This window comes from Phocoena sinus, chromosome 8 (assembly GCF_008692025.1).
Source record: "Phocoena sinus isolate mPhoSin1 chromosome 8, mPhoSin1.pri, whole genome shotgun sequence".
Taxonomy (NCBI): domain Eukaryota; kingdom Metazoa; phylum Chordata; class Mammalia; order Artiodactyla; family Phocoenidae; genus Phocoena; species Phocoena sinus.
The window spans coordinates 64,861,285-64,877,700 of record NC_045770.1 but is presented as its reverse complement, the minus strand read 5'-3'; the positions used below and the strand labels follow the sequence as shown (position 1 = coordinate 64,877,700).

The following is a 16,416-nucleotide window of genomic DNA, read 5'->3' as shown; positions in this document are numbered from 1 at the left end:
TATAGTTCTGTTTTTGTGCCACTGCCATACTGTCTTGATTACTGTAGCTTTGTGGTATAGTTTGAAATCTGGAAGCCTGATTCCTCCAACTTCGTTTCTCTTTCTCAAGATTGCTTTGGCTATTTGGGGTCTTTTGTGTTTCCATACGAATTGTAAAATTTTTTGTTCTAATTCTGTGAAGAATGCCATTGGTTGTTTGTTAGGGATTGCATTGAATCTGTAGATTGCTTTGGGTAGTATAGCCATTTTCATATTATTGATTCTTCCAATCCAAGAACATGGTGTATTCCTCCATCTGTTTATGTCATCTTTGATTTCTTTCATCAGTGTTTTATAGTTTTCTGAGTACAAGTCTTTCACCTCCTTAGGCAGCTTTATTCCTAGGTATTTTATTTTTGTGGCAGTGGTAAATGGGAGTGTTTCCTTAATCTCTCTTTCTGATTTTTCATTTTCGGTGTATAAGAATGCCAGAGATTTCTGTGCATTGATTTTGTATCCTGCAACCTTAGCAAATTCATTGATTAATTCTAGTAGTTTTCTGGTGGCATCTTTAGGATTTTCTATGTATAGCATCATGTCATCTGCAAACAGTGACAGTTTTACTTCTTCTTTTCCAATTTGTATTCCTTTTATTTCTTTTTCTTCTCTGACTGCTGTGGCTAGGACTTCCTAAACGATGTTGAATAGTAGCAGTGAGAGTGGGCAACCTTGTCTTGTTCCTGATCTTAGAGGAAATGGTTTCAGTTTTTCACTATTGGGAGCGATGTTGGCTGTGGGTTTGTCATATATGGCCTTTATTATGTTGAGGTAAGTTCCTTCTATGCTCATTTTCTGGAGGGTTTTTATCATAAATCGGTGTTGAATTTTGTTGAAAGCTTTTCCTGCATCTATTGAGATTATCATATGGTTTTTATTACTTAATCTGTTAATGTGGTGTATTACATTGATTGATTTGCGTATATTGAAGAATCCTTGCATCCCTGGGATAAATTCCACTTGGTCTTGGTGTAGGATCCTTTTAATGTGTTGTTGGATTCTGCTTGCTAGTATTTTGTTGAGGATTTTTGCATCTATGTTCATCAGTGATATTGGCTTGTAGTTTTCTTTTTTTGTGACATCTTTGTCTAGTTTTGGTTTTGGGGTGATGGTGGCCTCATAGAATAAGTTTGGGAGTGTTCCTCCTTCTATATTTTGGAAGAGTTTGAGAAGGATAGGTGTTAGCTCTTCTCTAAGTGTCTGATAGAATTCACCTGTGAATCCCTCTGGTACTAGGCTTTTGTTTATTGGAAGATTTTGTGTGTGTGTGTGGTACGCGGGCCTCTCACTGCTGTGGCCTCTCCCGTTGCGGAGCACAGGCTCTGGACGTGCAGGCTCAGCGGCCACGGCTCACAGGCCCAGCCACTCTGCGGCATGTGGGATCTTCCCGGACCAGGGCACAAACCCGTGTCCCCTGCATCGGTAGGCAGACTCTCAACCGCTGCGCCACCAGGGAAGCCCTATTGGAAGATTTTTAATCACAGTTTCAATTTCAGTGCTTGTGATTGGTCTGTTTATATTTTCTATTTCTTCCTGCTTCAGTCTTGGAAAATTGTACCTTTCCAAGAATTTGTCCATTTCTTCATGGTTGTCCGTTTTATTGGCACATAGTTGTTCATAGTAGTCTCTTATAGTCCTTTGTATTTCTGCAGTGTCAGTTGTGATTTTTCCTTTTTCCATTTTATTGATTTGCGTCCTCTCCCTTTTTTTCTTGATGAGTCTAACTAAGGGTTTATCAATTTAGTTTATCTTCTCGAAAAACCAGCTTTTAGTTTTTTTGATCTTTGCTATTGTTTTCTTCATTTTTATTTCATTTATTTCTGCTCTGATATTTATGATTTATTTCCTTCTACTGACTTCGGGTTTTCTTTGTTCTTCTTTTTCTAGTTGTTTTAAGTGTAGGGTTAGATTGTTTATTTGAGATTTTTCTTGTTTCTTGAGGTGAGATTGAATTGCTATAAACTTAGCAATTTCTTAGAACTGCTTTTGCTGCATCCCATAGGTTTTGGGGCATCGTGTTTTCATTGTCATTTGTTTCTATGTATTTTTAAAATTTCTTCTTGGATTTCTTCAGTGATCTCTTGGTTATTTAGTATCTCACTGTTTAGCCTCCATGTATTTGTGTTTTTTACAGTTTTTTTCCTGTAATTGATTTCCAACCTTATAGTGTTGTGGTCAGAAAAGATGCTTGATATGATTTCAATTTTCTTAAATTTTCTGAGGCTTGATTTGTGGCCCAAAATGTGATCTGTCCTGGAGAATGTTCCATGTGCACTTGGGAAGAAAGTGTATTCTGCCACTTGCAGGTGGAATGTTCTATAAATATCAATTAAATCTGGTCTGTTGTGTCATGTAAAGCTTGTGTTTCCTTATTTATTTTCTGTTTAGATGATCTGTCCATTGGTGTAAGTGGGGTGTTAAAAGTCCCCTACTGTTATTGTGTTACTGTCGATTTCCCCTTTTATGGTTGTTTTAGCATTTGCCTTGTGTATTGAGGTACTCCTGTGTTGGGTGCATAAATATTTATCATTGTTACATTTTTTTCTTGGATTGATCCCTTGATCATTATGTAGTGTCCTTATCTCTTGTAACAGTCTTTATTTTAAAGTCTATTTTATCTGATATGAGTATTGCTACTCCAGCTTTCTTTTGATTTCCATTTGCATGGAATATCTTTTTCCATCCCTTCACTTTCAGTCTGTATGTATCCCTAGGTCTGAAGTGGGTCTCTTGTAGACAGCATATATATGGGTCTTGTTTTTTTATCCATTCAGCCAGTCTGTGTCTTTTGGTTGGGGCATTTAATCCATTTACATTAAAGGTTATTATCGACATGCATGTTCCTATTACCATTTTCTTAATTGTTTGGGGTTTGTTTTTGTGAGTCTTTTTCTTCTCTTGTGTTTCCTGCTTAGAGAAGTTTCTTTAGCATTTGTTGTAAAGGTGGTTTGGTGATGCTGAATTCTCTTTAGCTTTTGCTTGTCTGAAAAAGCTTTTGATTTCTCCATCTAATCTGAATCAGATCCTTCTGGGTAGAGTAATCTTAATTGTAGGTGTTTCTCTTTCATCACTTTAAGTATATCCTTCAACTCCTTTCTGGCCTGCAGAGTTTCTGCTGAAAAATCAGCTGATAACCTTATGGGGATTCCTTTGTATGTTATTTTTTGTTTTTCCCTTACTGTTCTTAATATTTTTTCATGAATTTAATTTGTTAGTTTGATTAATATGTGTCTTGGTGTGTTTTTCCTAGGGTTTATCCTGTATGGGACTCTCTGTGCTTCCTGGACTTGGATGGCTATTTCCTTTCCCATGTTAGGGAAGTTTTCAACCATAATCTCTTCAAATATTTTCTCAGACCCTTTCTTTTTCTCTTCTTCTTCTGGGACCCCTGTAATTCGAATGTTGGTGCATTTAGTGTTGTCCCAGAGGTCTCTGAGATTGCCTTCAATTCTTTTCATTCTTTTTTCTTTATTCTGCTCCTTGGCAGTTATTTCCACCATTTTGTCTTCCAGCTCACTTATTCGTTCTTCTCCCTCAGTTATTCTGTTATTGATTCCTTCTAGTATTTTTCATTTCAGTTATTGTGTTGTTCATCTTTGTTTGTTTGTTCTTTAATTCTTCTAGATCTTTGTTAAACATTTCTTGTATTTTCTCAATCCGTGCCTCCATTCTATTTCCAAGATTCTGGATCATCTTTATTATCATTACTGTGAATTCTTTTTCAGGTAAATTACCTATTTCCTGTTCATTTATTTGGTCTTATAGCTTTTTACCTTGCTCCTTCATCTGTGACATATTTTTTTTTTAACATCTTTATTGGAGTATCATTGCTTTACAATGGTGTGTTAGTTTCTGCTTTATAACAAAGTGAATCAGCTATACATATACATATGTAAAAATACGGAACGCTTTACGAATTTGCGTGTCATCCTTGCGCAGGGGCCATGCTAATGTTCTCTGTATCATTCCAATTTTAGTATATGTGCTGCTGAAGCGAGCACTGTGACATGTTTTTTTGCCATCTCATTTTTTTTTTTTTTTTTTTTTTTTTTTTTAATGAGTGGGGTTGTATTCCTGTCTTACTGGTTGTTTGGCCTGAGTCTTCCAACACTGGGGTTTATAGGCTATTGGCTAGAGCTGGGTCTTGCTGCCGAGATGAGGAACTCCATGAGACCTCGCTCCAATGAATATTCCCTGGGGTCTGAGGTTCTCTGTTAGCCAGTGGTTCAAACTCGGAGTTCCCACCACAGGAGCTTCAGCCTGACCCCAGGCTCATGAACCAAGATCCTGCCAGCCACCTGGGGTGGCAAAATAAAAAAAGAACAATAACAAAGTAAAAAATAAAATTAGACTAGGAAACTAACAGATATGTTAGGAAGAATATAAAAATGAAAATATAGATGAATCAACAACCAGAAGGTACATCAGTACCACAATAGTAAAAAAGAGGAGGGAGGAAAAGAAAAAAAAAAGGGTGGGGGGGAGGCCTTGGCTGTGGAGGGTGGGGCCTAAACATTGGTGAGGTTTGGGTGGTGGGCAGGGACAATGCTCAGGACCCACAGGGCTGGAAAAGACCCTGTGGGCTGTGGGGGGTGGAGCTTAGGGTCAAGGAACAGAAGGGGCCCAGGTGTGCCCCCCACCCCTGGTCTCAGAGGGCAGCAGACCTCACCTGGGAGCCCAGCAGGCTTCCTGGGCTCAAATGGGTGGGGCAAACGCCCTCTTCTCCTCTCCTCCGGTCTGGGAGGGCCCCTCCCACCTGCCTCTCCTGATCTCCTCTGGCCTCCCTCCTGTACCTCCAAGGACCCACGTGGCCTGGAGGGGATTTTGAGGGCAGGGGATCAACCTGGGACCTCATCAGGCTCCCCGGGCCCGAATGGGCAGGGCAATTGCCCCCCACTCCTTTCCCACTCTTCCCAGAGAGTCCCTCCCGCCTGCCTCTCCTGATCTCCCTGGCCTCAGGGACACCGATCCTGTCTGGCCTCCACTTGTCCTCCCGCCTCAGTCCCCCATACGTCCTACCAATTCACTTTGGGGTTCCTCACATCTCCTTGGGCGTCAGAGTCTCCCACCATTGGCTGGCAGTTGCCCTAGTTGTGGGGAGACGCTAACCCCACGTCTTCCTACACCGCCATCTTGACTCCACATCAGTTCTAATTTATGATGCTGTGAGAATAACCTTTCTAAAGCACAGCTCTCATCAGATCACTTTTCTGTTTAAAATTCCTCAGCAATTCTTCCTTGGCTTCAAAATAGTCCCAACTCTTTGACCTGGCATTTGAGGCCCTCTACAATATGGCTCCAAGCTATCTTTTCTGTTTTACCACTATCCCCTTTTGCAATCACCAGGCTTAGCTAATTTAAGGCTGTATAGCTGTTACTTTCCTATCTCGATGCCTCTGCTCACTGAGTTCCCTCATCTAGAATGTCCATTCCTCTGTTGTTTAAATTGCCATCAGATACAAGTCACAAAAAAACCCTATTCCACCAGTTTAAACAAAAACAGTATTTATTTTCTCACTTATCAAGAAACCCTAATATAAAGTAGCTCCTCGATTGGTCAATTCAAAGACCTAGCAGATCCCTCTTTCAAACTCATTGGGTCAATATTAGCTCACATTCCCCTTCTTATACCTACACTGGCAGAGGGGATGTGATTACTGTGATTGGTTTAGATGAGACTAACAAGGATTGACTCCTGAGTCATTTCAGGGAGTGGTAGTCACCAAAACAAAATTAGGGCACTACTGGCACAGTAAAAAGTGGGAATGGCATTTGGATAATCAGCCAGTAGTTTCTGCCACATCTTTTATTTCTGCATTTCTAAATTTGAGGTCTCCTTAAAGGTCCACCTCAAATACCATCTCATCCATAAAATTAACCTAAAGAAATTCTTTTAGCTCTTCTAAACTCCAAAAGCACTTTATTTATACTTCATGATTAAATTTTACGTTATGACTAAAATTATTTGTTTAGGTTCTTAGTTTCCCTAGAAGATATTAAGCTCCTGAGAGCAGGAACTCTGTCTAGATTCATCCTTGTATCTCTTACAGCCTGTAATGCTTAGTACCTGGTAAGAACTCAATATATGTTGAGTGAACAAAAATCTGTTGAAGAAATATTCTCATTTTAAATGACTGGGATAGGTTGAAGCTTTCCTTGTGTATTGATATAGTATAGTACCTAAATTACATTCTCCATCTTTGTTTTATAAATTCCTCAGCTCACATTGAAGGGCCCAGTAGAAATTGTAGAAAACTGTAGGAATATGAATGTAGCAGATTTCTGATCCCTTAGTTTTCTGTTGCTCTTCTTTGGCAAACACAGAATTAATGTTTGATTTTACTATTAGTCAAAAAAAATTTTTTTGCCTCAGTATCTCTAACCATTATATATTTATGGTGATTAAACATCATCCTTAAAATAAGATTCTAAGTTAGAAAAACAAAAGTATTAAAAACATAGGCAATCAGACCTTTCATTTGTATAATTTTTCTTGATTTTAGATCTAAAGAAAGGTTTTGTTTGCATTTCTTAGTTTCTTTTTGAAAGACTCTATGAGAAGTCAGTGTTAACATTAGAAAAAAAGAGTTAAAGTCCAGTATAAAAAGCTGATAGTAGACTGAAATTTTATATTTCTTAATCTTAAGCAACTGAAAGCCAATTTACAGTAAGACCTTATCCTGAATATCTGCTATCTGCTGTGGCGGTTATACTCAAACATTATAAAAAAATAATCTAAATAATGTTTAAATGGAGTATTTTGTGGGAATAATATTAGAAAAACTAATGGGTTAATTAAAATTATGGACTAAGGTGGCTGTTAAGAAGCTTCATGAATTATTTTATTTTCATCCGTCTTTTTACTTAGACCAACACCTTGGAGTCATCCTTGACTTCTCTTTTTCTCTTATACCCACCCCACAGTCAGTGTGTGAGTGAATCCTGTCAGGTTTCTCTTCAAAATATATTCAGAATGTAACCAACTCTTACCATTGTCATTACTATCACCTTATTGCTAGCAACCATCATCTCTCACTGGGATTATTCCGGTAGCCTTCTAACTCGTCTCCCTGCTTCTGCCCTTGTCCCCATTATGTCTAGTCTCAGCACAATAACCAGTCTATTCCATTCATAATCTGAAATGAAATTAGATCTTATTACTCCTTGGCTCAAGACCCTCCAGTGACTTGCCATGCCCTTGGAGTAAAAATCAAAGTCATTACTATGAACAGCAAAGTTCTATACATTCTGTCCCCACCTCACTCCCTAACCCTATCTTCAACCACTCCTCTCTCTCTCATTCTGTTCCAGCCACGCTTGGCTCCTTGCCAGGTTCACTTCTGCCTTTGCGCTTGACTGTCATCCTGGAATGCTCTTTCCCCCAGATATCCATATGACTGATTCGTGCACCTCTTTAGTTCCTAAATGTCACCTACTCTGTGAGGCCTTCCCTGTAGCCTTTCAGCATTTTCTCTCCTCTGTTTAATATTCTCCATAGCACTTATTTCCATTTTATCTAATCTGTATTTTATTTGTCTGTCTCTCCTACCTATAGTGTAACCTCCATGAAGACAGGGATTTTTGTCTGGTTTTTACACACTATGTCACCAGTGCCTAGAGCAGTGCACATAGTACGTGTAACACCCACATAATGGGTACTCGATAAATATTTGTTATGTGAATTGTATGATTATAATAATTACAGTTTGTAGCGAATATAACAAAAAAGAAGCCTCACGGATATAGAGAACAAACTAGTGGTTACCAGTGGCAGGGGTGGGTGGGTAGGGGCAATATGAAGGGAGGGGATTAAGAGGTACAAACTTTGAGGTATAAAATAAGCTACAAGAATATATTGTACAACACAGGGAATATAGCTAATATAATAACTATAAATGGAGTATAACCTTTAAAAATTGTGAATCACTATATTATATACCTGTAATTTATATTGTACATCAACTATACTTCAATTTAAAAAATTGAAGTTTGATGAGCTTTGCTATTAAATACCAAGTTTATATGAATTATTCCCTAATTTCTGAACTGTGCAGTTCCAGAGGAAGACTGGCCCAGTTTCCTCAGCTCTGAAAGTCTTATTTTGTAAGCCTGTATAAATTCCTGTCACCTTTAATGCTATTTATTTGTTCTCTACCCCATGTATAGTCTTCTATTACAAAGAATCTTACATATTTACATCTCTATAGAGACCTTACCTTCCCCAAATTTAATGAATTTTCTGATTATTAGAGATGGTTCTACCATTTTCACAGTGGAATCTGATTCATACTTGATTCTGTTTTTTCTCTTACTGCCTTCTCAAGTAATAATTAATAAATGCTAGTTACAAATATTATTATTTTATTCAAAATATTGAAATGTTGCTATAATCATGTCTTTTTAATATAACCTAACTATTGTACTTCACTTTCTCATGTCTCCAGATTGTAAGTTTTGGTATATAATAGAAGTTAAGATATTCAAGAAGGAAATCTGTTGTTTCAGTTATAGTAGAATGGCATATGGTTGTTGGATTCAAATAAAACTTTAATTAAAAAATTCTATAGGGGCTTCCCTGGTGGTCCAGTGGGTAAGGCTCCGCACTCCCAATGCAGAGGGCCCGGGTTTGATCCCTGATCGGGGAACTAGATCCCACATGCATGCTGCAACTAAAGATCCCACGTGCCACAACGAAGATCCTGTATACCGCAACTAAGACCCGGCACAGCCAAAATAAATGATAAATGAATAAATAAATATTTTTAAAAACTGAACCTTAATTTAAAAAAAATTCTTTAAATAAATTAAAATGAAAAGGATTGTCAATACTGATCTCTAAAATTAGTTTCTTAATTCTGGGAAAGTTGCCTGACCTCAACAACTAAACAGGATGATGGCTAATCAACCCTACAGGTTATTTTGAGTATCACATGATATAATATTGTATATTTTGAACCCCACAAATGTAGGGGACATGATATTATTCATTTGCTCAGACTCTTGCTCTCTTGTTAGGTAATTTGCAAACTTTGAAAACTTCTGTTTCCTAGGATGTTTGACTAAATATTTGTTCCCCTTTTTTGGGAAAAATCGATCAAAAAAATTATCAACTTTTTTTTTCATTTTCTTTGTATTTTTAGATTAACAAAAGCAGTGGCATTGTGGAAGCATCACGGATCATGAATTTGTACCAGTTTATTCAGCTTTATAAAGACATCACAAGTCAAGCAGCAGGAGTATTGGCACAGAGCTCCACCTCTGAAGACCCTGATGAAAACTCATCATCTGTAACATCTTGTCAGGCTAGTCTTTGGATGGGAAGGTATACAGTTCATAAATACCATGTTTCTCTTATTTTCCAACATGCAAAGTACTGAAATCGCATTAATGTTTTTGCTGGTGTTCTCCGTGACATCTTAAATCACATTACTTTTTGTCTCAGTTGATATTATATCCCAGATCTGCTTTTGGATTATTCTGTGTTTCAGGACATTGTTAGAGTGCCAAATTAAAGAAAAACTAAAGTGGCTCACACCAGGTAATGCTTCTGTCGATCTAGTTTCCATGAATCCACTCTCCGCTCTACTTGCTTGCATTTAATGACAAAGGATATAGTTAATACCTCTCTTATAATAGTCATTTAGGTTCTTAGACAATCAAAGCTCTTCAGGGAATTAGGTCCAAGAATCTGGCAAAACCATTCCAGTTTTTCTTAAAGATATCTGACTAATTGGAGCATTAACATTGTAAATACTGTCTCCAGGACTTGGCAGTCCATTCAGGAATGAACAAGTAGTTGGTGCACATATTGCATGTACTGAGTTACCAGAAGGAAATGAAGTCAGACAGCATTTTCTGTGATGGTGCTTGTTTACTCAGGCCTAATATATTATTGTTCTATCTAAACTTTCTTTTCCTTCTCTATAATGCTTTTGGCATGTGAAAACTCCCACCTGTTGCCATTTGACAACCATGACCATAATTTAACTTTATAAATGCCTCATTGGAAAAAGCCTTATGTGGGTCAAGACATGTTGACATCCTGTCTTATTGTCATACAGGGTAGACAGCACAAATCTGAATTGACAGTGTCTTTTAACTTCAAGTTAAGAATATGGTTAGCAAGAACTTCTTTTTTATTGCTCCATTTACAGTTGCATTTTCCGATCCATTCTTAACCACCTGGTTTCCAAATACTATGTTGTAGTAAGATTGTATTTTAACTTATCATTTCCTGTTTATCTTTAATAGGATTGTTTGGTTTTCTACATTTGGGCTGTACAAGTGTTGCTGATGAAATGCCAAATGAGTTTTAGAGTATTATAGGCAGGATTTTGGCTTATCTTTCCTGTATTTTGTAAAGTTAATCTTTCAAAGACAGGCGTCTGATTTCCTGCTTTTTTTCCTCTCCCTCTTCAGAATGGTGATTTTTTTTTTGAGTATTTTGAAAGTTGACAATAGTATTTACTAGTAAATAGTATTTACTAAGCTCGATGGTAGCAAATTAATTGAAAGTAATACTTTTTTCTTATTGCAGTCATTGTAATGAAGGAGGTAAGAGTTATTCCTTTTCATGTGCCCTTGAGACTGGGAAACTCAATGCCTGATTGGTAGGTTAGGGCTGCTTCTTGCCTTTGTATGTTTTTTGGGTTTTTTTGTTACACGCTGATACACTTAGTTCATAGAAAAACAGACTTTTCAAGTTGAGAGGGATCTTAAGAGGTATTTATTTGGTTCAGCCTTACATCTGGTGCCTATTTCTATTAGTGGTTTATATTTATTAAGTACTTGTAGGGTATTAGGCATTGTGATGAGTGCTTTACACGTATAAACTCATTAAATCACAACAACCCCATAGGAATACAATTATTGGTTCATTACAGATGTAGAAACTGAGGTTTAGACAAATAAATGACACAGCTAGAAATTGGCCTCGCTGAGATTCACATTCTGGCCTGTCTGGCAATACAGCCATGCTCGCAACCTCTGCATTAGTACTCTCTGGTGCAGGAAGATCCTATACTAGAGTGCTTCTTAAACTTTAATATTCACTGGTTTTGAGAAGGAGCTTGAGATTCTGTCAGGTTCCCAGGTGTTGTCACTACTGCTCATCCATGGATAGCACTTTACATAGTGAGACTTAACCACATTTAGCCAAGTGGTAGTCCAGCTTGTACATGAACACCTGCAGCTATAAGGGACTCACTGCCTCAGAAAGGCAAGCCTTTTGATTCACAAATAACTTTAATCACTATGTAATTTTCCCTTTTGCCTTATTTTCCTCAGAGACAAAATCTGGCTCTCCTAAGGCAGCACAGCACAGATTCTAGAACCAAATTGCTTGTGTTCAAATCCTGGCTCTACTCCTTACTATGTCACTCTGGACAAGTTATTAAACTCTCTTTCCTCAGTTTCCTCATCTTTTAAAAGAGGATGACAATGATAAGATCTACTTCATAGGACTCTTGGGAGAGTTAAGTGAGTTAATATATGTAAAATGCTTGGGGACTTCCCCGGTAGTGCGGTGGTTAAGAATCCACCTGCCAACGCAGGGGACATGGGTTGGAGCCCTGGTCTGGGAAGATCCCACATGCCACGGAGCAACTAAGCCCATGTGCCACAACTACTGAGCCTGCGCTCTAGAGCCCATGAGCCACAACTGAAGCCCGCACGCCTAGAGCCCATGCTCCACAATAAGAGAAGCCACCGCAATGAGAAGCCCGCGCACCACAACTAAGAGTAGCCCCTGCTCGCCGCAACTAGAGAAAGCCTGCGCAGAGCAACGAAGACCCAACACAGCCAAAAATAAATAAATTAAATATATAAAATGCTTGGAACAGTGCCTGGCCCATAAAAAAAAAAAGTCTGTAAAAGTTAACTATCATTATTCTTAAATTATTACTGTATTCTACTTATTTCAGTGACACTGCCCTCTGGAAATCCACCAAACAAGTCTGTCCTCTCTTTCAGCCCTTCAAATACTTGAAAACAGAAATCAAATTCTCACTGAGCCTCTGTTCTCCAGGATAAGCCTCCCCAGTTCCTTCGGCCTTTGTTTGTATAGGTCTCTTCTATATCCCAGAGGCTTTCCTGGATGATCTTTTATTTGTCAATTTGTCTTTCAGGGTAGGGGGCAGAGAACTGAATTCTCCACTTTACAAGTGGTCTAATAAGGACAAACAGAGCAAGACTCTTCCTCCTTCCTTCTTCTGGTCACTGTATTGCTAGGAAGGTAGCAAGAAAAGTGAACATAGTACAGCTTCTACTGGCTGCTTCTGTGTCTCCTGTTCTTTCTTTCACCTCCATCCAGAATGCTGTTCTTTGTAACCCTCTACTCCTCAGTTTTAAACTCTAACCTTCAGGACTCTGTCACTGTTTATGGATTCAATTATATTCTCTGCTACTGACACCCAAGTCCATGTCCTTAGACATAAATTGTAAACTCCTCAAGAGCAGAGACCCTGGTTCTTCTGAGTCTGGCACAATATGTGGCACCTAAAAGGCATTTAAACATTTAAATGAATAGATATAGAAAAATTCAAATAACATTAGATCCACATCCATCTAGGGTTTCATTAAGTTTCCCCATTTCAATTCAGGGGCTGCCCTCTTTTATGCATTGCTAAAGCATGGCATTTAATCTATTACCACATCCTGATGATTTGTCTTTTGTAATGCTGCTTAGACCAGGCCCTAATTATCTCCCAGGTGAATTGCTGAAATAAGGATCTGATTGGTGTTCCTTCCTCTAGACTGTCCTCCATACTGCTCTCCCAGTTAATCTCCTACAGCATTATTTCCAATGGGGGTTCACTTTCCCCTTGATTAAACTCTGTCAGAACAAGTTTAAACTTATTATTTTGACATACAAGGATCAGATTATCTCTGCTATACTTAAGCAATCTTTTCTCTTATTTTTCTCCCCGGAGCATGATGCTAGCCTCCTTGTTACACACATATACAGAGTTTTGGGGGTTTTTTTTCCTACCTCTATAGCTTTGTTTATTCACATAGAACGTCCTCTGTCTGTCGAAATCCTATCCTTTTTTCTACCTCATCTTTCTGACAAGTTTGAAATATACTCATTTCTTCCTTCTTTACTTAGCACTTACTACATGTAATGCACATTTGACATTTGCTTATCTTCTATATACAAATTGACAGACTTTAAAGTACTATATAGTGTCTTATATACAGTGGTATAAGCACAGCAGGGAATAAAAACATGTTAGAGATAGTTCCTACCCTCAAGAAGCTTATAGTCCAGTGGCTATACTTTGAAACATTTAATTTTTGTATAATTATAAAAGTAGTACATGCTTGATGAAGTAAACCTAAAAATTACAGAATAGCACAAAGATTAAAAGCAAATTAAAATCACTTCAAGAAACATGTATTGAGAACCTAAGACAAACTCCTTGTATTCAAAGAGCTTACAGTGTATGGATAGACCAACAATAAATAGCTAATTAAAATACAGTATTTAAGTCCTTTAACTGAGGAAAATGTTGGTTTTGAGAGCATAGAGAAGATGGTATCTTGAGCTGAGTAACTGAGGTTGGAGTTTACCAAACTCACAAGGGTATGCCAGGAAAGGAAAACACCACATACAAAGGTCCTTGGCTCATTCAGGGGCATTCAGAATTGTGGCTGGAGTAGAAGGTTCAATATCTCTTTTCTTCCCAAGATGAAAGAGCTCTTTGAGGACAAATAACTTTGCTTTCTAACTCTTTTTGTATTTCATATAGCAAGCACCTGATCCTTAAGACTAAGCTATTCTTTCACTTATATGCCCATTATCAGCAGTAGCATAACAAGACCCTGTTGGCGGGACCCCTGTTTTAGAAAGCTTTGTATCCTGCATGGTGCATAAATCATATATTGGTTGAATTCATTTATAAAAATTCAATATGATTAAAATGGGCTAAGTTATTTTTCAGTTTTGGTCCATATTTTCCTTTTAACCATCTCAGGATTTATCTTTTATCCAGTCCTTTCTTTATGGAATTTGCCCCTCTAGTACTTCTTCCCTAATATATTTGCTATCCCTAAAAGATAAGTTAATTTACTCTGATATTGCATGAGTCATATTGTGCTTTATGTTGAGGGCACATAGATGCTTGATAATGCTTTTTAAGGCAATGGAAACAAAGTTTACTGCACAGTGACAACAGAGAATATCATTGCTCCAGCTCAGTTTTCACATTGCAGGGTAAAGCAGCTGACTGACGAGGAGGAGTGTTGTATCTGTATGGATGGTCGAGCTGACCTCATTCTGCCTTGTGCTCACAGCTTTTGTCAGAAGTGCATTGACAAGTGGTAAGTAATCTGCTGCCTTCATAGGTTAGGCCAAGATCAAGAGGGAGAGTGTATATGAATAAACTTCAAAAAATGCAAAAATATTATAGTTAAGTATAAGAGATTTTGTTCTTTAGTACTTTGGATTTTATGACATGCCTCCTACTGGTTAAAATATTTTTATACCTAAAGTTTATAAAATGTGGGGATGTATCTTAGTTTTGACAATTTATTTTTGCTGTAAGGAGATTTGTGCCTGACTAGAGTCTAGAATCAAACATTCCGCCTTTTCTTCTATTTTCCTCCTCATTTCTACTTTTTTCCTCCATATATGATTAGAAAGAATAATATGAATCCTTGAATATTGAATATTGGACCTGGAGAGAACTTTAGAGAATAGCTAGTCAAGCTCATTATTTTACAAAATAAGAATCAAGTGTTCAGGAGAATTTATAATTGACATACAATATGTCAGTTATAACTACATATATTTAACGTACAATTTGATATATTTTGATATATGTATATGCCCATAAAAATCATCATCACAATCTAGGTAATGAACAAATCTGTCACTCCCAAAAGTTACCTCATGCCCACTGTAAGGTCTCCTTCCCCCCACCCCTTCTTTTAGTCCCCAGACAACCACTAATATGCTTTCAATCACTATAAAATAATTTGGATTTTCTATAATTTTTATAAATGGAATCATACAGTATGTACTCTTTTTTTGTCTGGCTTTTTTCATTCATTATAATTATTTCAAGATTTACTTATGTTGTAGTATGTATCAGTAGCTCCTTCCTTTTTATTACTGAGTAGTATTCATTGTATGGATATACCACAGCTTATTTATTATCCATTCACCTGTTGATGGACATTGGGTTGTTTTCAATTTTTGGCTATTACAAATAAAGCTGCCTTTATATATACTTTAAATGTACATTTGTGGACAACTGCTTTTATGGACATACATTTTGTTTTTTTCTTGGATAAATAACTAGAAGTGGAATGGCTAGATCATACGGTAGGTATATGTTTAACTTTTTAAGAAACTGCCCACTGTTTTCCAAAGTGGCTGTGACATTTTACACTCCTACCAGCAGTGTATGAGAGCTCCACTTGCCACACAACCTTGCCAGTACTTGGTATTTGTCAGTCCTTTTAATTGTAGCCATTCTAATAGATGTGTTGTGGTGTCTCACTGTGGTTTTAATTTGCCTTTCCCTCCTGACTGATGATGCTGTGCATCTTTTCTTATGCTAATTTTCCATCTGTATGTATTTCATCTTTGGTGAAGTATTCATTCAGATCTTTTGCCCATTTCTTTATTGGGTTGTTTTGTATTAAGTTTTGAGAGTTCTTTATGTATTATGGATACATGTCCTTTATCAGATATATGATTTGCAAATATTTTCTCCCACTCTGTGATTTATCTTTTCATTCTCTTAAGAATGTCTTTCAAAGAGTAGACGTTTTTAATTTTGATGAAGTCCAATTTCTCAGTTTGTGATTAATGGATAATGATTTTTTTTACCGTCATATCTAAGAAATCTTTGTGTAACCCAAGGTCAAAGGTTTTCTTCCATTTATTCTTCCAAAAGATTTATAGTTTTTAGGTTTTACATTTTGGTCTATGATCTATTTTGAGTTAATTTTTGTATATGCTGTGATATGTGGATCAAAAAATTTTTATTTTACGCTTACATGGCTTTCCAGTTGCTCCAGCACTATTTGTTGAAAAGACTATCTTTTCTTCACTAAATTGCCTCTTCACCTTTGTTAAAAATCAGTTGTTAAAGCACAGGTGAGTCTATTTCTGGACTCTGTTCTGTTCCAGTGACCTGTTTATTTCACACCAATACCACACTACATAGGTTAGTGTAGCTTTGTAAGTCTTAAAATCAGGGAGTGTTAATCCTCCAACTTTGTTCTTTTTCAAAGTTGTTTTGGCTTTTCTAGATCTGCATTTCAGTGTGAACTGTATAATCAGCTTGTCAATTTCTACAAAAAAGCTATAAGAATTTTGATTGGGATTGCATTAAATAATTTTGAGAGTGTTAACTTCTTAACAATACTGAG

The 16,416-nt window shown here is 37.2% G+C and overlaps 1 protein-coding gene and 1 non-coding gene across 3 annotated transcripts in view; one reads left to right on the top strand and one right to left on the bottom strand.

The window, feature by feature from the left end:
* Window positions 1-16,416, top strand: part of RNF141 (ring finger protein 141) — a 47,946-nt gene that overhangs the window by 25,409 nt on the left and 6,121 nt on the right. For both annotated transcript variants that reach the window (XM_032638991.1, XM_032638990.1), the window contains exons 4-5: window positions 9,177-9,358; window positions 14,248-14,355. In XM_032638991.1, the coding sequence (XP_032494882.1) occupies window positions 9,177-9,358; window positions 14,248-14,355 (290 nt within the window). The remainder of the gene's footprint in view (window positions 1-9,176; window positions 9,359-14,247; window positions 14,356-16,416) is intronic.
* On the bottom strand, window positions 3,931-4,037 carry LOC116758909. Its single transcript, XR_004351292.1, has one exon. It is a non-coding gene; the product is annotated as a U6 spliceosomal RNA (small nuclear RNA).